General features: G+C 41.5%; 1 protein-coding gene across 1 annotated transcript in view; it reads right to left on the bottom strand.

Annotated features, from left to right (window-relative positions):
- zanl (zonadhesin, like) overlaps window positions 1-22563 on the bottom strand; it is a 45199-nt gene that overhangs the window by 12268 nt on the left and 10368 nt on the right. Inside the window, exons 7-38 of the mRNA XM_049567747.1 lie at window positions 22101-22268; window positions 21912-22009; window positions 21742-21820; window positions 20764-21636; window positions 20470-20663; window positions 20212-20353; window positions 18696-18940; window positions 18329-18477; window positions 17981-18109; window positions 16632-16767; window positions 16284-16425; window positions 15230-15426; window positions 14920-15058; window positions 14538-14654; window positions 12632-12756; window positions 11990-12135; window positions 9516-9659; window positions 9044-9151; window positions 6858-7027; window positions 6461-6663; window positions 6059-6203; window positions 4222-4469; window positions 3902-4079; window positions 3594-3702; window positions 3365-3459; window positions 3072-3248; window positions 1751-1959; window positions 1501-1645; window positions 1283-1380; window positions 981-1127; window positions 707-871; window positions 418-545 (exon numbers count right to left, since the gene is read on the bottom strand). Of these exons, the coding sequence (XP_049423704.1) occupies window positions 418-545; window positions 707-871; window positions 981-1127; window positions 1283-1380; window positions 1501-1645; window positions 1751-1959; window positions 3072-3248; window positions 3365-3459; window positions 3594-3702; window positions 3902-4079; window positions 4222-4469; window positions 6059-6203; window positions 6461-6663; window positions 6858-7027; window positions 9044-9151; window positions 9516-9659; window positions 11990-12135; window positions 12632-12756; window positions 14538-14654; window positions 14920-15058; window positions 15230-15426; window positions 16284-16425; window positions 16632-16767; window positions 17981-18109; window positions 18329-18477; window positions 18696-18940; window positions 20212-20353; window positions 20470-20663; window positions 20764-21636; window positions 21742-21820; window positions 21912-22009; window positions 22101-22268 (5548 nt within the window). The remainder of the gene's footprint in view (window positions 1-417; window positions 546-706; window positions 872-980; window positions 1128-1282; window positions 1381-1500; window positions 1646-1750; window positions 1960-3071; window positions 3249-3364; window positions 3460-3593; window positions 3703-3901; window positions 4080-4221; window positions 4470-6058; window positions 6204-6460; window positions 6664-6857; window positions 7028-9043; window positions 9152-9515; window positions 9660-11989; window positions 12136-12631; window positions 12757-14537; window positions 14655-14919; window positions 15059-15229; window positions 15427-16283; window positions 16426-16631; window positions 16768-17980; window positions 18110-18328; window positions 18478-18695; window positions 18941-20211; window positions 20354-20469; window positions 20664-20763; window positions 21637-21741; window positions 21821-21911; window positions 22010-22100; window positions 22269-22563) is intronic.

The following is a 22563-nucleotide window of genomic DNA, read 5'->3' as shown; positions in this document are numbered from 1 at the left end:
GAATGAGCTCAGCTCTTCAGGCTGCTGCCCACTCTCCTCCTAGAGAAGCAGTCCAAAGCAGCAGGAAGTAAGGTGGAGAGACAGTGGATTGGCTGGCCAGTTAACTCCTGTTTTATTTATGGTCTGGTTAACAGTGCGAATGAGCTGCAGGCAACTCTACAATGAAATATGATAAAATAAATCAATGTATGGGTTACTGTATGAAGCGTGTGCATATGCCTGTTGTCGTCTGGTGGGAGGAGCCTAGGACAGAAAGGGGAGTGTTGCAGGAAGAGGGTGTATTTTCAAATTCTGTTTTTTTTGCCTTTTCCAGATTTCTGCCTACCCCAGCTTGAATGAACCTTATGCTTATTTTGAGTCTTGTGATATAGGCCTCACACTGCCCAGATAATCAAAGTAAACCATGTGTGTACTGACTCAGGATCACTGTCTCCTTCTGATTTCCAGCTGTTGCCCAGTTCAATCACATCCTTGGCTGGTTTCTTGTTGGGCATCAGGTTGTCATCGGAGGAGTTGTGGTTGTAGTTCCCACACATGCCACACAGCTGGAGAGGAGGCAGATGATACTGGGTTATTATTACAATGTTTCATACACTGAGGGACCTCGACCAGGTTGCATCTTGTAGCATTCATAATCCAGTAAAAAATAACAAGCGTCTACAATTAGAAAGGAATTAATAAGACAGTGAGTCTTATGTCTTCATACCTTGTTGAAGTATTCTCCAGGAACAGTGATCTCCAGGTGATGGACTCCGTCAAACTTCACCTGCAGACCAAAGCTTGTGTCCAGCAGACTGTAGGATCCACTGGTTATCACCTTGGCTCCAGACGTGTCGATGGAAACTGGGGTTCGCACCCTCCGTCCATTCAGCTGAGGCAAGACACACCGAACACAGACATTAGTCAGTCACTAATGCTGTGTCCCATTTCTGTTCTCTGCAGCTGTGAGCCAATTTAATATAAAAAAACCTGTTCCTTACCAGAACTCTGCGACTCTTCTGCAGTTCAACCATGTTGTCATGGGGCAGGTAGACTTTGACAGAGCGGACATAGGAGGCATCTGGTTGACCGCGCTCTTCGTTTTTAGCCACTATCCTGAAGGGAGTTACCTTAGTGGCATTACACACCTAAAGGATTCAGAAAAATTATTTGAAACAATATGTTTCCTATAGTTTAAGACTGGTTTACAACAGACACACAGCAGGCAAAGCAGTCAACAGCACTAACATGTCAAATGAGTCAAGTTAAAAAAGGAAATTTGAAGGTCAAATGCACCCCATACCTCCACCAGAGTGTAAGTGCAGGTGCCCATGAATGTGTGCATCACTCCATCGAAGGTGTAGTAGTGAGGATCTCCAGCCACGTGGCACACTCCTTTACCTGAGGAGGAAAATGTGGCTCAGTGAAACATGAAATGATAAACAAAAATACAAAAACACAATTTATGATATCAAAGTATTCCTCTAATGCTAACGCAGCTTCAGGTGTGGTGAATCTTACCTGTAGAGTGGCAGTCCAATACTCCATCTACAACCTTACACTCCTGTGCAGGGCTGCACTGCCAAGGCTCACAGGTGATGTTGTGGTTACCGTTACACCTGCAGCGCTCTGAGCAGTCTGTCTCTGTGAACCAACTGTCTCCCGCCTACACACACAAACACAACAGTGCACGTAAATAAGTTCAGTGCATGTTTAAATATATTTTCTAGAAATGATTAATTCCAATAATTCCACCTAATTCCACACTTACAGGTCTGTAGTGTCCATCTTCATCAGTACACCCACACTCGCTGAGTGGGACACATTTATCTCCACTGAGGATGAGGCCAGGGTTACAGACACATCCCTCCACACAGGGCTGGTTGCAGGAGCCACCGGGGCCCGCGGGGTCCTGACAGCTGGGCTGGGAGCAGGCAGGGCCGCATGGGTTGTAATGACTGCCTGGAGGGCACTTCAGAGCTAGAGGAAGGAGGACGGATGCAAAAGGGATGTTTGCAGGATGTTTTGTAAAATTTGTGCGTTAATATCTAGCTTTTTTCTTCAAATGTAAAGCTGCAATTAATGTTTTTTTTAATTACACTCGCAACTAAATGTTGACCAGGATTTCATTACTGATAAATCCTGTCAGTGTGTCGAAATACTAAATACCAATTAGCAAGATATAGTACAAAGCAAAGTACAGCTATAGGGTATACAAATGTGCAGTAAATGAAAACAACTAGGCTACTGTCAACATAAATTACACATGCTGGGCAACATAAATAACTCACATTCCACTCCGACTTCACCTGGATTTTAAGACAAATATAATATAATAAAGACATTAACGTTAATTGAATATGCTTGTGAGCACCATTGTTGGTTTCTGGGTAAATGTGTGGCTAATTAAATGCAGGTAACTTAGCTATCATTGCTACCATTAATGGTTGATTGATTAATACTTGCAAATTGCCCAACAAAGACATTTGTTTCCACTTCATGCAATTACTGAGACTTAATTAGCAAAACATTATTTATTTCTACCATTTTTTATTACTACATTGGGGGGCCTTGCCCTTTTCAGAATGGGCAGTGAACATTGACTTTTCTGCGAAGCACTTTGTTTAATTTCATTTTACTGTTGCACTGGAGACTTGGGAAACAATGTTAGGCTATAAACGAACTACACTACAATCACATGACCTAACGTCACCATCATAACAAGACTGTAAAGCCATATTCAGCGCAACACGGCTTTACATGATGACGTTCTGCCGCCACTTGTTAATGCCTGTTTTAAAAACACAAAGAAGCTTAAAAGAAGTTCATGAGTGGGGTATTTACGTAAGTATTTTATGTAGGAGAACAAAACTTTAAAGTCTCTCAAACTTGTGTTGACCACAGGGCGTATTTCAGAAATCTAACCAAATACGCATTCGAAAAACCCATTGACTTTGAGACAGAGAAACCAGGAGTGGTAAGATGCTAACTCATGTTTGGTTTAGGAAGTCATTCCTAATATACTCTATTTGTGGTTTTAGTACAAAACTTGGAAGAGGTCCTCTTTGCTTTTTACAGACACACAGACTTACGACAGAAGGTGTTATTTCTCCATGCAATGGGGACTCCTGCAGCAGCACACATGTCAGCGTAACTCTCTATGGCCTGGCACAGAGCCACTGTCTGACCTCCAGTGGCACACATGTCGTACACACAGTTTCCAAAGTATGGCTCGGGGGGCACAATGGAGTGGCAGGGCTTAAAGATACCTGAAGTCCAGATCAGAGACACAAAGATGAAGTGAAGGTGTATGCCAGACAAACACATTTTACTGCATGATCACTTTCACTGTGGCATTGGGCTACTGTGTGTGTGTGGGTCATACCATTAGGATCGGTGATCATGCCGCAGCTGGTGGGCTTCTTTGCCTCCTCCTCCACCTTTTCATCACAGTCTTCCTGTCCTCCACCGTTGGTGCAGCTGGTGAAGATATGGAGTAAAGTGATGATTTTTGTGGATGTTTGTGTACACATAAATTTAGATGCTTTTCATAAATCCTTTTTTGTAAATGTTGGCCAAGTCTCATATATTCTGTATTTTGTGATGTGACTCACTCAGGCCGTGGGTCAGGAACTTGCCAGCTGTCTCCCAGTTCATTGGTGTTCGCAGCTGGTGTATTGTCTGGTTTCAAGTTGTCGTCTTTGGAGTTTCCATTGAAATTGCCTGCCAGGGAAACAAACATTAAAGGGACTGTGCTAAATTTAAAGCGTATGAGTTATCTGCACACACAAGTGTCAACATGGAGGTGGCAGAGCTGACCGCTAGCAGCTAGTGGTGTCTAGCATAAAACATTTTAGTGATGTTTAGTATAGTAATAGGAGCCTGAAATGGGACACAAGTAATAAATGATACTGGTACTTACCACACATGCCACAGAGTAAGCCATTGTAGGAGGTTGGCAGGGTGACGTCAGCATGATGGTTACCATCGAAGCGCACCCTCAGGCCGAAGGATGTCTCCAGGACGACAAACTTGCCGCTCAAGTAGATTTTAACTCCACTGATGGAAGTCACAGGTGGAACGACCACTGTTCCATTGACCTGATGAATGTAGAGATGTTTATTACACAAAAGATTCACTGACTTGCTGCTTGTTAATTTGCTATCAATAAACTATTTTTTTCAGCCCTAAATATTATAGACGCCTGATCCTAAAATTAACTGTCCCTGTCAGGTAACATACCTGGACTGTGCGGCCCTTGCCGAGGATGACAGTCACACCATTCACATTGATCACCACAGCCCTCACGTAGGAAACCTTCTTATTGCTTCCTCTGTGCTCATTCTGGGTGTCAACAGTGAAGTACGGCACGCCGGAGGAGACATTGCAGGGTTTGCTCAGGGTGTAGGAGCAGGCTCCCATATAATGGTGGGTGTGTTTGTCAAATGTGGTGTAGTGGGGATCACCAGATACTGAGCAGATACCACTTCCTGAACAAGAGAGATAAAAATTTCATGAAATTCATAAGTTTCCATACAAATATTTAAAATGATCTTCAAAATCCAGCGCTGCATAAACCTCCCTATGGGCAACAGAAAGCTAGTGGGAACTTCTTAACCCCCGTTTCTCCCATTCTCTGCACATTGTGTACAATTTGTTTATTGTGTGTATTTATCAGTCTAGATAGTTTTGGTGCGAGTTGCTGAGTGTTGGAGATATTGGCCGTAGAGACATCTGCCTTCTCTCCAATAAAATGGAACTATGGCACTCAGCTTGTGATGCTCAAAGTGCCAGAGAGTCAAAAAAAAAAAAAAAAACATTAAAAAAACTCTACAGCAATTTTTCTTTCCAGAAATCATGACCACCTTACTCAAGATAATCACCACTCAGAAGTAATCGTGTATCTACTCATGGAAAAAAGGCTTGAGCTTGTACAGCATGAGAACTAAACACTGATGCCATCCTCCTTGGGTGAGCTGTAATGTTAGCTAGCTCAGTGTTGCTCGGTGAGCTACAGTGTAGCTGTAGATGCACACCACCTTCTGTGTGTTGACAAGAAAATAGTGAAACTGCTCACAACAAGGTCTGTAGATTATCTTTAGTAATCGGCTCATAATTTATTTATTTACTTATTTTTTTCAACAGAAGGCAGACACACCAAAACTATCTAGACTGATGAATAGCACTACAGGTAAGACAAAACATATGTATTGTTGATTTGGAGATGATGTGTCACTTTGAAACTAGACTTTGACACAAGAACCTAATTTAGTGTTTAAGATGCACAAGGAGATTTTGGGGAAAGTAACCTGGAGAAGTGTTATTTAGATTCTGTGTTAGCTGATCAACATCCCACATTGCGATCCTGGAACAACATTACAATCAACCAATCACAGCCCCCTGACATCATCAGTGTGCTGCTATTGCACTTTTTTCCCCAAAACTCCTTTGTGTTTCATCTGAACTAAGCTAGGTTTTCCAAAATGACATTAGTAAAACTAAACAAAATCCTTAGTAACGCTGAACAAAGAGACCATAGCCATATGACACATATTTTAGTTGACAATATAATAAAACTTTTTTAAATTGGTGTATAGGCTACACAGTTTTACAAAGGGAGAATGAAAGAATCACTTTAGATGTACAACAATGATAAATACAAAGTCAAAAATGTTTTAAAAAATTACTGTTATTTATTTTTATATAATTTTTTGTAAAAAAAAAAAAAGGCCACAGGGAGCACTGGAGAGGGGCTAAAGAGCCACATGTGGCTCCAGACCCACAGGCTGCCCAACCCTGTCCAAGCAACCTTACTTGTTATCATAGCCTACCCTCTTCGCAAGCAGGATAGGGATTCTGTTCAGTGTTACTGAGGATTTTGTTCAGTTGTACTAACTTCAATTTGAAAAGCTAGCCTATCTCTGAAGAGCACTAAAGACTTGTGAAAGTGTGGTGTGTGTGTGTGTGTGTGTGTGTGTGTGTGTGTGTGCGTGTGTGTGTGTGCGTGTGTGTGTGTGTGTGTGTGTGTGTGTGTGTGTGTGTGTGTGTGTGTGCGTGTGTGTGTGCATGTGAAACATACCCAGCGGGCGACATTCATATTCTCCATCTTGCAGCTGGCAGCTCTCAGTGGTTGGTTTACAGCTGCTGTTGTGACACTGGATCACACCTCCACTGTGACACACACACTTCTGCTCACAGCCCTCCAAGTACCAGTTATCATCCACCTGACACACACACACACACACACACACAAACCAAATTATACATTGTACAGGCAGATACAATACAATATAAATTCATCAAGCCCGCACAAAAACACCACTGTCAGATTATGTACATTATATTGTGGTAAACTAAAACAACACAGTTTTACTGTTGAGTATGTGCTTCATCATTGTCTGTTCATACTGTTCAAAACAAATTCTGGGAATCTATCAATACTTAATGTGAGTGAAATCACTTGCAGGTTGTTTCCACTTACAGGGTGATAGTTTCCACTGGTGTCCACACAGCCACAGTCCCTCAGTGGCACACACTTGTCATTGCTGAGGACGAAACCCGGGTTACACTCACAACCCTCCACACATACGTCCTCGCAGCCAGGCGGTCCGACCACACCAAGACATGTCTCTGGACACGAACTGGCACACAGAGAGTAGGAGCTGTTGGGAGGACAGGCCAGGGCTGCAAAGAGAAATGGAGGGATGACAGATGGAGGGAGGAAAGATGATGGACAAAGGGATGGTAGGTGAGTAAGATGAAACAAATCATTTGCAATGACAGGAACACTCAGGACTTCCTATTCCCCAGTAGCAGAGAAGACAATAATCCTCTTTGGAAAAAAGAAAATTCATCACATTAAAATACTGAAGACTTACGACAGAATTCTGGAGTCCTCCACGGGTGAACCTTGGCTCCGGCGCTCTGGCAGGCATCAGTGTAGGCCTGAAGCTGGTCACACAGTACATGCTGCTGACCATTGAACTGACACATGTCATACACACAGCTTTGGAAGAATGGAGTGGGATTCACCACACTGATACACTCCCTGAAACAGAGAAAAACACAAAGAAAATCCCAACTAATGACATACTGTACTGCTGGTTTTATTTGTACCATCCTCTGGACTGTTCCTTGAAAAAATACAAATATAAAAATGTTTTAACGTTGAGAATAGTTTTATGCTTTTTATTGGAAATTCTGACTGCAGAACAATATAATACATATAAAAAAATAACTTATATGAATGTGTATGTGTGTGTGTTGGGGGCGGGTGCTTTAATGTGGTTCAGAGTCCAGTGCTATCCATGTGATTTTCCTAGAACAAGCTATAACTGTAATCTGAAATAGATAAATGAGTTAGATAACCTTTGTAAAGATACCACAAACACCCAACAAACGTCTGTGTAGCTGTAAAGTAGCGACAAAACTGAACCAATAAACCATCATTTGAAAATATTCAGACTAATGTCAGTATCTACAATCACACCCTCTGACTAGCCTTTGTCCACAGTGTGTTATCTGATACACCTCCATCCCGCGAGATAAAGAAGTGCTGACTTAGTGAAGATTTTACCCAAAGAGGTCAAATAGATGCGATGACTAACTTTGGCAGAAAAATTTGCTTAACATGAAAAATGGAATCAGAGATATGTGCTGTTTCAGTGTTTTCTGGTTTTAACAATGTACAGCAAAATAAGCCATTTAACACTGTGAACAGAGCCTGTAGTAAGCCTGAATTCATGCTGGTAACAATGACTTTTCAGGTGTATGAAGTTTATTAAGGTTTCAAAAACTATGTCTCAGTGAACTTCTCTGCTGTCCATCCTGATGTTCACTATGTTTCAAGTCTTTTTATTTTCACCAATGGCTAGGGGCGTAGACACAGACAGTGCAGGTGGTGCGGTTGCACTTGGGCCTGTGAGGTGCAGGGGCCCATATAGAGTGTTTTATTCAAGTTTTATTAGTGGATGGCCCCTTGAGATGAAACATCTCGTTTTTGAGGAGCTCCAACACAAAACATACAATACACTTCATTACAACTGACACAGTCACAACATAAAACATACATACATGGCTCTCATTTACTGACCCACCCCCACATACTTCCCATATGCCCACAATACTCGCACATAATAAAAGGGATGTATATGCCACAAGACACCATGAGTGTGGGGCCTCCAGCAACATGTTGGGCAGAGTATGGGCCTGTTGAAAGACCTTGGAAATATGTCTGTGTTAAATGATGAACTCTCATCAAATTAAAAATTGTAAAAAAAGAAAAAAAAAATCCAAGGCACAAACAGCCTTCTTCAAGAAGGTAAAAAGCCTTTGTGCCGCTACGTGTGGGTTGTATCCCAGCTCCATTTTTAATAGTGTGTCTTACATTTCATCATGAAATAGCCATCTGAATAAAGGCTTTTTACATTTTTTGCTAGAGGAGTGCCTTGGATTTTTTTCTTTTTTGTATTTTTGGGTACCCTGCCAAAGAGCACCCTCATCACGGTCATTCTGACTTCTGAGCACTCTGGACTTCTTTTCTCTGAAAATCAAAAATTGTGCTATTTGCCACATATGCCTTTGAAAAAGGCAAATCCATTAGCCATCTTGTGTTGTTTTTTTTGTAAAATAGTCTGTAGCATCTATAACAAAATCATACGGTTATTCTACATAAATTATAAAGTATTAAAACAATTAAATTAAATGAATAATTTCTTTGTTTCCTTTTTTCTTGTCAGATACACATATGAAATGATGCCTGCTCTAAAACGTATTAATCGAAAAGTGGATAAAATATGACAAAAAATTCTACCACGGGGGAGGTAGTGAATACTCTTAAATTTGGGTTAGGGTTAGGGTAAGGGTTAGATTTTAAGTCCCCAGTCCAGGCGAGGCACCAAAACCACGCTATGGTGTGTAGTGTGCCTTCAGTCAGACGCCATACTTCCTTTTCATCTAAACAGGAGAAAGCCCTCTAGTCTAACAGTTGGAGCAGGCCAGAAATTAGTAAACAAAACAAAAAAAAACAACCAAAAAAAAAAAAAAAAAAGATCTGCTTTCTCACCTGAAGGGTCCGGCAGGGTCTTTGATTTTGCCACATTTGTCTGGTTTCACCACTTCAGCTTCAAGTTTGGGGTCACAGTCGGGGTCAGGCTTGGTTCCCGGGGTACACCTGATCAACACAAACACAACTACAGTGTCACATTTTATTTCATTTATCCTCGGGAAATATGGCAGTATAAATTTATGACATGTATTTTCTCAAAATGAATTATCTCTTCATAATTACAATAGTTTCTCTGCAAAATAGAATTAATGTCCCTTTGTGAACAAGACAAAATCCATATATTGCACATCTTATATAATTCATTTGTTTTATTGTTCTTTCCAAACTATTAGGAACGGAACACTCGTACAGATTACAGAGCCCACCCACAAGCTTAGTCACATGTAATTTTGTCACATGCAGAAATTTCACAGGAAGTTTGAAGGAAATCCTTGAATTCTCAGATTCGGGCACAAAAGTGAAAACTCACGAGTCATCCTCATCCTCCTCTGTCTGCCAGCTGTTCCCGAAGTCATTGACATTTCCCACCAGAGTACCATCTGGTTTGGTGAAATCATTCTCTGGGTTCCCATCATAGTCACCGCAGAGACCGCACATCTGGTCATAGTAGGAACTGCAGGGACAGAGACAGACAGAAGACAAGGATTAAGAGATGAAGAGAAATGTCTTAAGAAGACTTAAAAGGTCAGATACTGTTTGTCCCTTTAATGGAATTCTAGAAACAAAGAGACAGACTGGAGAAATCTTCTCATTTGACGCTATTAGTCAGGGCATCATCGATGGAAGATTTATAACCAAAGTATTAAGAATGTTGGAGGGATTTATTAAAAATAGCAGATCTGTATGACCTTGATCTATAGCCTGGACAGATGCCCATCTGATTTCTGAGGCTGTTTTCACGAAATAAACCTACACCCAGATTAAAACATGACCTTCAGCAGTTCATGGCATCTTATATCTGCTGCACCCAGCCCAGATCATTCTGTTCTTTAAGGTGCGTATCCTTGTGTATTCTTATCCTTGTATAAAAACTTTTTGCCTTTATCATTTTAGCCAAAATCCACAGGTGCATAAAAAGTAGGCATGTATTGCATCAGAAACACAATGGTTTTCATGTTTGCACATTTTGTGTGATTCCAAAGGAGAGGAGATTATCAGTCCAGTTTTAGGTTTTATTTAAGTGTCCCAAATAAGACTGCTACAGAAGTTTTGCCTTCAGAATCCCACAGTCTAAAAGCTGCTGGGATTTGCTGCTGATTTGTGAGTTAGTGACACCATGTTGGATAGAGTTTCAGTAAACTAAATGGTATATTAAAGAAATAGTTAGGATTTTTTAAGTAGGGTTGTATAAGGTACTTATACATAGTCAGTGTATTACATATGTCAGTTGGCATGTCTCCAGTTTTGAGAAGCAGGCTAGAGTACTGACCCGTAAGCTTAGTAGTGTGCTGCTATGGATGGGGGCAGCAGCAAATGTTTTTTAACCACCCAAAAAAATCAATATCAGTTTAAGTGTATGCTATGTTTAGAATATTTATCACGCTTTACCTCACCATCAGACAGCCTTTTCCAATGGGGAAACCATTATCAGGTCCCCATTTAGGTTATCATCAAAGCCACCAGACTCCATTGAAAAAAAACTGTTGTTTTAGCTTGCTGAACACGGAGCTGCTGGTCTACCACTGCCTTTATCAGTTAGATGATTTGTGTTATTGTGTAACTTTGGTGACTCTGAACTAACCCTCTAAAACATACTGCATAGGCATAGGCAGCAATGATGATTTGGGGCATATAGCATTTGGTTTTCATCTTATTTCACAGGCAGAAATTCACCATCTCTATTGGAGACTTTGTATTTTATTCCTCCCAACTGTCTTGTGGTGCTTGTGTGCGAGACCAGCGAAAGCACGTGAACGCACATGAAGGTAGTGCCCATGTCTCATGGTCTCGTGCAAGTGCACACACGTCAGCGCGGTCTACAGAGAGGCAGTTAGAGCTGCAGGCTACAATGAGGCTAAAAACAGAGTTCAAATGACGTTTTTCCAAACAACTTTTTATGTCGGGGCTTCAGGACACTTGGATCGCTACGGACGAGATATTTTGTCGTTTCAATTATGTGTTCTTGGACGTTTTAATCTGGGGCGCCATCAGCCATTAGGTGTGCAATTGTGCTGCTACCCACTCCCCCCTCAGATCTCCGCAAGTGTTGTGAGGACTCTAAAACTTCACCAGAGCTTCCCTCGGCATATGGGTGAGTAGATAATGGCTGAATTTTCATTTTTGGGTGCACTGTCCCTTTAATGGTGACTGAGCCCATGGCCCCCAGATAAAAGCCCTTGCATTTGCAAAATTATGAACTGGGTGTCTGTTGCGACATTCCTGGGAAAAATCACAAGCTCGTATAGTATATCATAGTTGGTGATACGTTTTCCATCACCCAGCAGTGGTTGGGTAGGTGGAGCTAATGCAACAGACTCACTCATCAACTCACTTGTGTGTGAAGCTATGTACATTTTTTTCCAGTTTCTGCTAGTGCTGAGAGTAAATGGATACTATCCCCAAAAAAACAACGACAAGAGCGATGATTACGGACAATGCAACTTTAAAAACAAGTGCAAACCTAAAGAAAAAGAAACAAATCTGGCACATTGTTTGGAACTCTTGGACATGGGATAAAAAAAATAAATAAATAAATAAACACCTTTAATTACTGCTTACCGCCATGGGTGGCGCTGGAGAGAACTAAGCGGAGATCACTGAGATTGTAACTTAATTATCAATGAAAAGATGGAAAATGATGGAAGCATTTTCCTGCTGTATTTATCTGTATGTGTAACAATTTTCCAAATGACAAAGAGAATAAAAGAGATGCAAGCAACCCAGGATAGGAGGATCAACCTCTGATGACCTGATTGTAACTTTTGAATTAACCTGTATACCAACCTGGGAACTGTGATCTGGGCGTGATGGTTTCCATCCCAGCGCACCTGCAAGCCGAATGGTGTCTGCAGGATGATGTACTGACCGGAGAGACTGAGAGAGATAAGGGGAGATGGGGAGTGAGGGAGGGCCACTCTCAGCCCATTCACCTGTCGGAGGAAAGGAAGAAAAGACAGTGTGAGGACGATGTTAAACAGAAGCAACAGGTACACCTAATGTTCACATTCACCTGTCAGCTTTTCAAAAGCGGCACGTGAATAAAAAGCCAGCACACAGGGATTTACATCTTGGGCTAGATAAGATGAAGGCGCATTGACAAAGAGAAACCTGTTTGATCTGCGGAGGGATCAAACAGATGAGTACAAGAGATGAGAAGGAGAACGAGTGTGGACAGATTTCTGGGATTATGGCATTATAAAGAGATAAAAGTGAGGGATAAGAGCAAATAAAAAGGCAAAGAGAACAAGCGACAGGCTTTGGGTTGTAATTTCACTAAACCTGAAGATTAAGATATAGAGATGGTGATACAGCTGTTTTGTGTGTGGCACATGTATATACACATGTTGTGCTGGTGCCATCCACCAGCTTGTTTAAGTACATTTATAGACAGAGAAAACATTGTGTATAGGTGTAAATGTTACTGACCAGAGTCCTCCTGGCCTTCATCAGGGTCACAGTGATTCCATTCACAGTCACATAGAGTTTTCTCAGGTAGGACACACCTGGTACTCCTCTCTCCTCATTCTTCCCCTCCACGGAGAACCAAGGCCCTGCACAGGGAGGATACAAACAGTCCATTGTCTGCCTTTTGCAGTAACTATGTTTCCTAAACAGCATGTAAATGTGGATTTATCACATGTAAAATGTCCAATAAACACATGTGCCAGCATAAGAAAATTGTGTTTCTGGAAACATGGCTTAATATGAATTATACTAATCACCACTACAGCTGGTTTAATTTATCATGCAATTTATAGTGCCACCCCCTGGTGTAAGAACACCAGACTTTACAACACTGGAACCGTTAAATATTATTCATATTCACAACATTACTATTGCAGGTAACTTATAGATATCATTGTTGTAGCTCTCATACTGCATCATACCACCATCTTCACTGTGTAAAACAAGGTAGCTTGCTAGCATCCCACATAAGTCTTACCAGAAACTTAGTTAGGTTTTTGTAGTAAAATAAAGAGGTACCCTGTAAGTAACTCATATACACCTTGGGGATCAGTCATTCCTTGTCCATTGCGGCGCTTAAAAACAGAAACAGGGTGTCTGACAAAATTTCAGCTCAAAATGGCGTACTGCCTTGCACTGCATCACATCATGTCGCTTATGGGCAGTTAGGACAGTACAAAGGGAAACAATGGAATAAAACTGATTTAGTCGCTGACACTCGCTCGCTTTGCATCCAGTTCGAACATGATTTTAGGTTAAAAGATACCAGTGCAGTTACATGACCTGCCCACCGACTGCATGACTCACTCACCATACTTACATGTCAGGCCATGATCAGCCTCTTTCGCTCCCTTGTCTGGAAGCAGAAGCTCTTAAGAAAATGCAAAATTAGAGTTTAGCTAGCAAACTTCTCAACTTTTGACAAGATGGCTGGGGACAACAAGGAGCTTATTAATAATGTTTTTTGCACTAAGTACCAATACTGTCACTGTTACTGACTGAATAGAAGCAGTCAGTAACGTTTGTTGGGTCTGTAATGATTTGGTACCGCAAACAATGATATGAGTGCTAATGTTAGTTTGCTAGCTAACGTTAACAATTGCTAGCTTGCTAACTTACTCTTGTGTTTGAGAGAGAGAGAGGAAGCGGCAGATGTCTCTTGATCCGCTTCTTTACTCTTTGGAACTATGGTGGTGGCTGGCATACAAAAACAGCCCAAGAGCCAGCAATTCACATGAGCAAATGAGAAGGGAGATCTGAGCACCGGTAAGATGGAGGCAAGTTTATCATAGTTCATGTAATGTTACACACACTACCCACTTTGTTATGCTACAGAGCTGGTTGAAAATCAGAAGTCCCAGTATCCCTTAAACGGGCACTGTGTAGGAATTTCTCCCATCTAGTGTTGAGATCGTATATTGCAACAAACTGCATCGGTGCTCTCTGCTGCCACCACATCTGTAACGTGAATTGCAGCTACGGTAGCCGGTAGCAAACAAGAAGCTGCAGGATGTCAACTACCACTACTTAATCTAGTGAGACAGCTTTTTTCTATTTTATCTTATTTTTTTTATATTTCTCCCTCTCCCCTCTCTGGGAGCGTCCGACCTCCCGCCACCCACTCCCATCTCAAACACGGAGGCCCCCCGCACATACTCCCACCGGCCCGCTCGGGTCTCCCTCTCTGCGGAGCCCGCCCTCCCGGCCCTGCACACATTCCCACTTGGGTCTCCCTCTCCATGGAAACCGCCCTCCCGGCCCATCTTCCTCCCACAAAGCTATGTTTGTCACACATGGTGCCTTTAAAGAACTGTGGCAGGTGCAATGAAAATGAATGACACTTATAAATATCTAAATCTCATCCTACCTGTGTGGTTCTTGCAGGTTCTGGCTAGTGTGTAGGTGCATGTTCCCATGAAGCTGTAGAACTTCTTGTCAAACGTGTTGTAATGAGGATCTCCAGACACCACACAGTCCTGAGAGCCTGAAAGAAAATGACAACATCAGACTACACTACAGCTGAGCTAACAGCCTTCAGCTGCTGACTGAGTGCTTTCCAAAACTTTGAACTCTCAGTGAGACAATGGCAGAGTTCTTTTGTTAAAAATGATTTTGAATCCAGACAATAGAGCATCTGCTTCTAAGCTGTAGCAATGGGATGTCACTCTGTTATTCCACTCCTGCAAGCACAGTATAATTCCTATCCTGTTTAAATACTTTGGATAGTAGTGTGTTGAGTGTAAACTTACCGGTGGGATAGCAGCCCAGCTCTCCCTCCTGGAGTTTGCACTCATGCAGTGGGGGGCATTCAGCGGCCACACAGGTAACAAAGGGAGCATCACACCTACACTTCAGCTTACAGTCCTCCACATAAAACTCGTCTCCAGGCTGACACACACATTTAAACTGTGTTAGCATGAGGAAGCTTAAATCCAAGGCCACAATGCCCTCACAATGCAGCAATGTCCTCAGTATGATAATTTCAAACTGAAATTGGTCCCCTCCAACACACACCCCATTCTATTCTATGAAATTCTATAATCTATTGCTTAACCGTACCTCATAATACTGGCCGTTGGTGTGTTTGCAACCACATGAATTCTTCTTAACACACTTGCCAGCACTCAAGACATAGCCAGGATTACACACACATGCCTCAGAGCAGGGCCCACCGCAGGAAGGAGGTTTTCCAGAACATGTCTCCTGACAGGGGTCTGCACAGGGCTCATAGTGACTGTTGGGGCCGCAGCTCAGGGCTAAGGGGAGGATGAGAGACTGAAGTTAGTGATTGGGTGGGCATAGAGGCATTTGCCAAGACTGGCCTGTTATTTATGAAGATATTCAATGGAGAAAATAGCATAATTTTTTGTTTGTTTGTTTTAAACTATGTAGGTCTGATATGTGGGCTGTAGGCACAGAACTAACCAGGGTTATATGCAAAAATATGATGCTGTTATTAATTAAAACTCATAATAAATAAACAAAAACTCAATTTTCATACCAGACTGTGAGCAAACACTTGGCTTAAAAAGTCAGGGTCAGGGATCAGGGTTAGAAATTAGCACTAGCCATCAGCCAAATGCTGGTAAAATATGAAGTGGCTGCTAGATTTGCATCACTCACCAGCCAAAAAAAAAGGTAATCTATTGAGTGGCTGCTAGATTTTGGAATCAAGCAGTCACAGTGGCTGGTGAACAAAAAAAAGTTCATTTCCAACCCTGGAGCAGATTTTGAAAAGATTTAATACTGGACGGCAAAAAAAATTCACAGCTCTATGCTGATAAGACGGAGGTTCTGGTTGTTGCTCCAAACAAGCTTGCCTCCCTGATTATGCAAAGTATTGGGCATCTTTCTTCTGCTGCCCACTCAAACCTGCGTAATTTAGGGGAAATATTTGATCAAGCCTCATCATTCGACACCCATGGTAAGCAGCTGACTAGATCTTGTGTATTCTAATAACTAAACTGAGATTTGTAGTTTCATCTGCTGAACTAACTTGCTTGTCTGCAGGTAATAAAGAATGCTGCTGCAAGGAAACTCACACATTCTTACTGTCCCTACATCCCTTCACCCACCTATCATTTCTCCCTCCATTCTTTCCCCCAACACTCACGGCAGAAAGTTTCATTCCTCCAGGGTCCAATGTTTACCCCGCGGTCCTGGCATTCATTGACGTAGGCTTCTATGGCTTCACACAGAATGGGCTTGGCTCCGTCCAGCTCACACAGGTCAAAGACACAGTCCCTGAAGTAATTCTGAAGACACACACATAGTAGAAACACAAAAACTCTAATATCCGTCTCCCCATCTTTTTGGCTTCTTATTTCAGTGTCATTGTGGTGCTTTATTTCATGTAGGCAAACAAAACAAATCTTACAACCTTTAAAAAGAGAATTGGGTCTTAACTATGTGTATATTATTGTATATGTACGTGTCTGGAAATGTGTGTGTAGTGACATACATTTGGGTTGACTTTGGGGTGACACACAGCGAAGGGGCCCTTTTTGTCTAGCAGGAGGCCGCAGTATCCAGAGCTTTCATACAGTTCCTGGTCTTCTTCACACCCAGGGATGGTGGTGTTGGGTTTCTTATTACACCTGTCAACACAGTCAATTAGAGAATCTGTGTGTGTGTGTGTGTGTGTGTGTGTGTGTGTGTGTGTGTGTGTGTGTGTGTGTTGGTTAGTTTTTGTCATGAGTAATAAATGGGTCTATACCTATTGGTTTAGTATGGAGATAATATGAAATAAATCAAAAACACACTGAAATAAATAATCATACACTCAATGGAGTCATACAATCATACAAACTAAGGTGCTAACTAGAACCATATAGGGATCTTGGGCCTGTCCCAAGAACCCTAATTTGGTTCCTTTAATAGAGGTTCTATGTGGAACCTTTTCAGGGGGTTCTACTAAGAGGCCAATATAAAGGGTTATACATAGAAACATCTATGAAAGGTTTTACTCTGAACCTTTTATAAGAGGTACTACAGAGAACCCTTCTATGATGTAATGGTTTCACCCAAGTCCCTCTCTGGGGGTTCTATCCAGAATCTTTCCACCTTCTAAGGAAGTTCAAAAGAAACCCAGCCAAGGGGGTTTTACCAAGAACAATTTAAAGTCGGAGGGTTTCATCTAGAACCCACTCAGGGGGTTTTACTAAGAACCCTTTTATATTCCACTAATCATTAATTTTACTTTAACAGACTAGCCTGGGACCAAGGGAACTAGTTCCAGCACCCTTGAGGTCCATAAGACTCCTAAAGGGCTGGGGCTGTTGTGGTCCAGCCAACAACACAATCATAATTCACAATCGTATTTTAGGGGGTGAAGATTTTGTGAAACCACTATTACAGCCTTTACTATTTCAATGTTGCTGTGGAGTTCAGCTCTACCAGAATCAATGGCAGATTGCACAGTAACTCCACCGATTAACCAATGAACATGTATCTGTTCAATACAGGTACGCAATTAACTATTATATGGCATGAAATTATGGTAGATGTCAACTATGGCAGTACAAAAAAATTAGATGAAAATTAACTGATTAAGGGGGCTTCCAATAGGCCTACATCTACATTTGAGTATTTAGGGGTTGGGATGTTTGAACACCTGTGCTTTCAACAATCCTTTAAGAATTCTTTCAAAAGGTTTCTTAATGAAACCTTTAGTCTTACAAAGAACCCTTCTTCAAAAAAGGGTTTCTCACATGCAGATGGTTCTTGACAGAAAAGATAAGGCAACATAATTCAATGTATATTAAAACTTGTCTGATAAAGTCTTATTAAATATTAACATATGCTACTGACTCTGGATCAGTGTTCCAGCTGTGTCCAAAGTCATTGGCATTATTGGTCAATGATCCATCTGGTTTACGGAAGTCATCTTTGGCATCTCCATCGTAATCTCCACACAGTCCACACAGCTTGTCCTTATAACTGCAGATCACAAGAAATTCTGCAATTAGTGATTTTAGGAGGTGAGAGCAACAAATTATTTAGAGCTACTTCTCCACCATGTCAAAGAGTTTGTGACTTGTTTCAACCAAGCACTAGTGTTTTCACTTATTATCTGTGTTTACTATCAGCATCATCAAAAACTAGGAGGTAGGAATGTATAGAGACAGTCTCAATTGAATCTGTTCACTCTTAACTTACTCTTTGATCACTTTGATGTCCATGAAGTGGTTTCCATCATAACGAACTGTCACACCAAAGTTCATGGATACTGTGTAGTGCTTTCCTGACTTGAATACAGAGACACCAGGGGCTGGACTCACTGGCAGGTTTACATTGGTCCCATTCACCTGTGTAGGGAAAGCAAATGGGTGATTACAGATAAAACAGAACAAGTCAACTTTTAAAAACTCTACAAATCACTTTAAAGTTATATTGGTAACTGAAAAGATGCATTTTCTGCAGAGAAATCTCTGAACTCAGATATGTTGTAGCTATGCCAGTAGTATGAACGGTGTTACCTTGCCACTCTGTCTGTTAAAAAACTGTTTATTCCTTCATTTCTTACCTGTACCGTACCACCTTTGAGGATGGAGATCTTCAGCGAGTGTACATATACATGTACGGCCTTCACATAGGAGATGGTAGGCTTGTTAAAGCGGTTTTCATTGTCAGCATGAACCTCAAAGTGTGGCAGAGATGTTTTATTGCAGGGTCCAGACATCAAATAGCTGCAGTTGCCCATGAAGTTGTACTTGCGTTTGTCAAAGGTGGTGTAGTGGGGATCACCAGATGCTATGCATGTTGATGTACCTGTGGTATGAGAAATCGTATGTTATTAGTTATTTTGTTACAAATGTTTCACTGATCTTACAAGTACTTACAAACTAACTAAACTCCATTGAATACAGCAGATGATGAAAACACATCACCTGAGACCAAATTAGCTTATATGAGATGGTCAGTTTGAAGTAATTTCTGCAGTAATTGAGTCCAAAGTCCAGCAGCTTTACTACAATACGTATGCTGAAATTCATTTGAATTGAATTTTAAAAAATACTTTTACAACAAAAACTGATGTATGAGATTAATTAATCACATGTATGCAATGACATGTATGTAATTAATTAGATTCATTTTTTTAATCACCTGACAGCCCTATTTAAAACTCTTTGTTGGATATGTCAAACAGCGTCTGAAACCACATCCCTGTCCCCTAGAAATTATGTTTATATACAACTACTTTGAAACAGCAATTAAGTTTTTGAGGGAAATGTAATGCTGACCAAGTTATGGTTTCTATTAACATAATGAGGATATGTTGCTAATTAACATATCTGACAAGTCACAAAAATGTTGATACTGAACATACCAGCAAAATGTTCACTGAAAACATATTTCAGTCGTTTTCCACCAAAATAGGCAATGTTGCAATACAGTATGCATTCATAGAGACTAAAGCAATTAAAAACATTTGACCAAAAAACATGATCTTTCCCCAACCCTCACCAAAGTTAATTTGTTGCCTAAAACTAGAACAGCTGGAACAGACAGAAGTCTGGATGTAAAGTTCTAGTGTCAAGGTCCTGCACTTTGTACACCTGCCATCATCTACAACCACCTCCTTCTGAAACCTATGCAGTACATAAATGTAGTGTTTCGATACCTAAAAGAAATGTTTCTGAATATTATCAAGGCAGCAATTGTATTGCTACAACAACATAATTAAGAAAGCAGATTAGCAACAAACAAATGTAATTTCTAGGAGGCAGGGTTGGAAACCCCCCATCCCTCCTGAAACACACCCAGCAAGCATGTCCTAAAGCTTTGTTATTTCATTCTTGTCACAACTCCTATTACAAGTTCAAAGAATGCTTGTCAATAAGTGCACACCTTTACCCCCATCTGAACAATTATCCTGTTTTGTCATTCTTTACAAAGACAGACTTTCCACCATCAAGCACGGTTCTAAACACTTTTGTCATCAGATGTGGTTGGACAATACAGTGCCTGAACCAGATCATTTTGAGCATCTCGTAAAAGTTCCTGTAGAAATTCCTTGACAATTTACCAGACATTATTACCTTTAGGATAGCAGCCTGCAACACCATTGACCTCGCGACACTCTTCAGTGGGGTCACAGGAGTTATCAACACATTCCAGAGTGTAGTTCCCTGCACAGCGACACAGCTTTGAGCAGCCATCTCCAAATATAATTTCGCCAGGCTAAAAGAAAATTGAACAAATGATCAGTATTGGCAGGATGTATCGTGTGGCACTAGAACTAAATAAAACAACTTTCTTTTCATGTAGGCATGTGGGTATATTAACTACAATCTGACCTCATAATAGTTATTATGCTCATCCAGACAGCCACATTTCTCCAGTGGCACACATCGCCTTCCCTTGAAGACATATCCTGGTTTGCAGAAGCAGCCAGTGATACAGGAGCCAGTACAGTTGGTGGAGGGTTCCATACAAGTGGGTATACAAGCTGGACCACAGTCTATATACTCTGCATCAGGAGGACATGGGTCTGTAAGGCAGAAAGAAAAGAAATTGTATAATGAATATGGAGAAAATACATATAAGAAAGAAAGAACTGAAGAATTGAATTAAGTATGAGCATGTCATACTTGGTGGCTTGGTTGTTGTTGGTTCAGGAGTTGTTGGTTTAGCTGTAGTTGGTTTAGGAGTTGATGGCTTTGGTGTAGTTGGTCCAGGAGTTGTTGGTTTAGGTAGAGTTGGTTTGGGTGTACTGGGGCCTGGTGTTGTTGGTTTCGGTGTGGTTGGCTTGGGAGTTGTTGGTTTGGGTGTAGTTGGGCCTGGAGTTGATGGTTTAGGTGTGGATGGACCAGGAGTTGCTGGTTTGGGCGTAGTTGGTTTAGGAGTTGATGGCTTTGCTGTAGATGGTCCAGGACTTGTTGGTTTAGGTGTAGTTGGTTTGGGTGTACTGGGGCCTGGTGTTGTTGGTTTAAGTGTGGTTGGCTTGGGAGTTGTTGGTTTGGGCGTAGTTGGGCCTGGAGTTGATGGTTTAGGTGTGGATGGACCAGGAGTTGTTGGTTTTGGTGTCGTCGGTTTGGGAGTCGTTGGTTTGGGTGTACTGGGGCCTGGAGTTGATGGTTTAGGTGTGGATGGACCAGGAGTTGTTGGTTTTGGCGTAGTCGCGCTTGGAGTTGTTGGTTTAGGTGTGGTGGGCCCTGGAGTTGTTGGTTTTGGCGTCGTCGGTTTGGGAGTCGTTGGTTTGGGTGTAGTCGGGCCTGGAGTTGATGGTTTAGGTGTGGTTGGCCCGGGAATTGTTGGTTTCGGTGTAGATGGTTTAGGAGTTGTTGGTTTTGGTGTAGATGGGCCTGGAGTTGATGGTTTAGGTGTGGTTGGCCCAGGAGTTGTTGGTTTTAGTGTAGATGGGCCTGGAGTTGATGGTTTAGGTGTGGTTGGCCCAGGAGTTGTTGGTTTTGGCGTTGTTGGTCTTGGAGTTGTTACCGGTGGTAGAGGAGTTGTTGGCTGAGCTATACATGAATATACATAGTTTTTAATGAAAACATCTGCCACTGACACAACATAAATATATTTCTTATGGTGCAGAGAGTAATTGTCTTTGGTCAGTTTCTTACCTTTGCAGGCCATGACACACACAGCATCAACAGCGATATCTGTCTGAGACGTTTCTCCATAGGTACCCACAATCACAAACTAAAATAAATATAAATGTGACAAGAAAGTTAATGTTAACATATGCACACACATATGCACATACAGAGGCACTCAGAGTTTAAGTGTTTACCTGAATGGCAGCATTTCCCAAGTACCGGACCTCTGCAGGCTTCCAGCCCTGACCCTGATTCCCCTTGACAGTAAAGAGAACAGGTCCGAGGCTTCCACCTGGTAAACAGTATTAAAACTTAAGCTTAACAAACATTTTCATGCAGTCTGTGTTCCTGTTTGTATGGACATCACAATAAATGCAGACTACCTGTGGTGATGGTGTGGACACTGAGCTCCATGTTTTTGCTGGTGCCATAAAGGTAGTAGTGGAAGGTGAGGTCCAGACATCCAGACGACTGGGTCATTACAGGACTTCTGATCTGAGACTTGACTCCGGGGACAGCCTCGAAAGAATCCATCAGCATGTAGGCGCCCACTATATATGGATGGGTTAAAATAATCAAATAAAAGATGTTTTTTTAAAGATACACATGTAAAGTAAAGTAAAGATGTGAGTGGGCGCAAAAAGTTGTGTCTATATTTGGTGAAAATGTTTAGCGAGTTTAGCGAAAGTTAAGCAAAAACAAAAAAAACCAAAACAAAATTATGTTTATCTTAAAGCTTCGGTTACACAAATTCATGACCATGGAGTCAGTAGGAAATCTAGCATTACTGTTTCATGGTTGTATGCCTACACTAACCAATCAAGTTGCACTTACAGTTTACATCTA

Source organism: Epinephelus fuscoguttatus, linkage group LG23, assembly GCF_011397635.1.
Source record: "Epinephelus fuscoguttatus linkage group LG23, E.fuscoguttatus.final_Chr_v1".
Classification (NCBI taxonomy): domain Eukaryota; kingdom Metazoa; phylum Chordata; class Actinopteri; order Perciformes; family Serranidae; genus Epinephelus; species Epinephelus fuscoguttatus.
The sequence above is the reverse complement of the archived record's forward strand: the minus strand, read 5'-3'. Positions and strand labels throughout refer to the sequence as shown.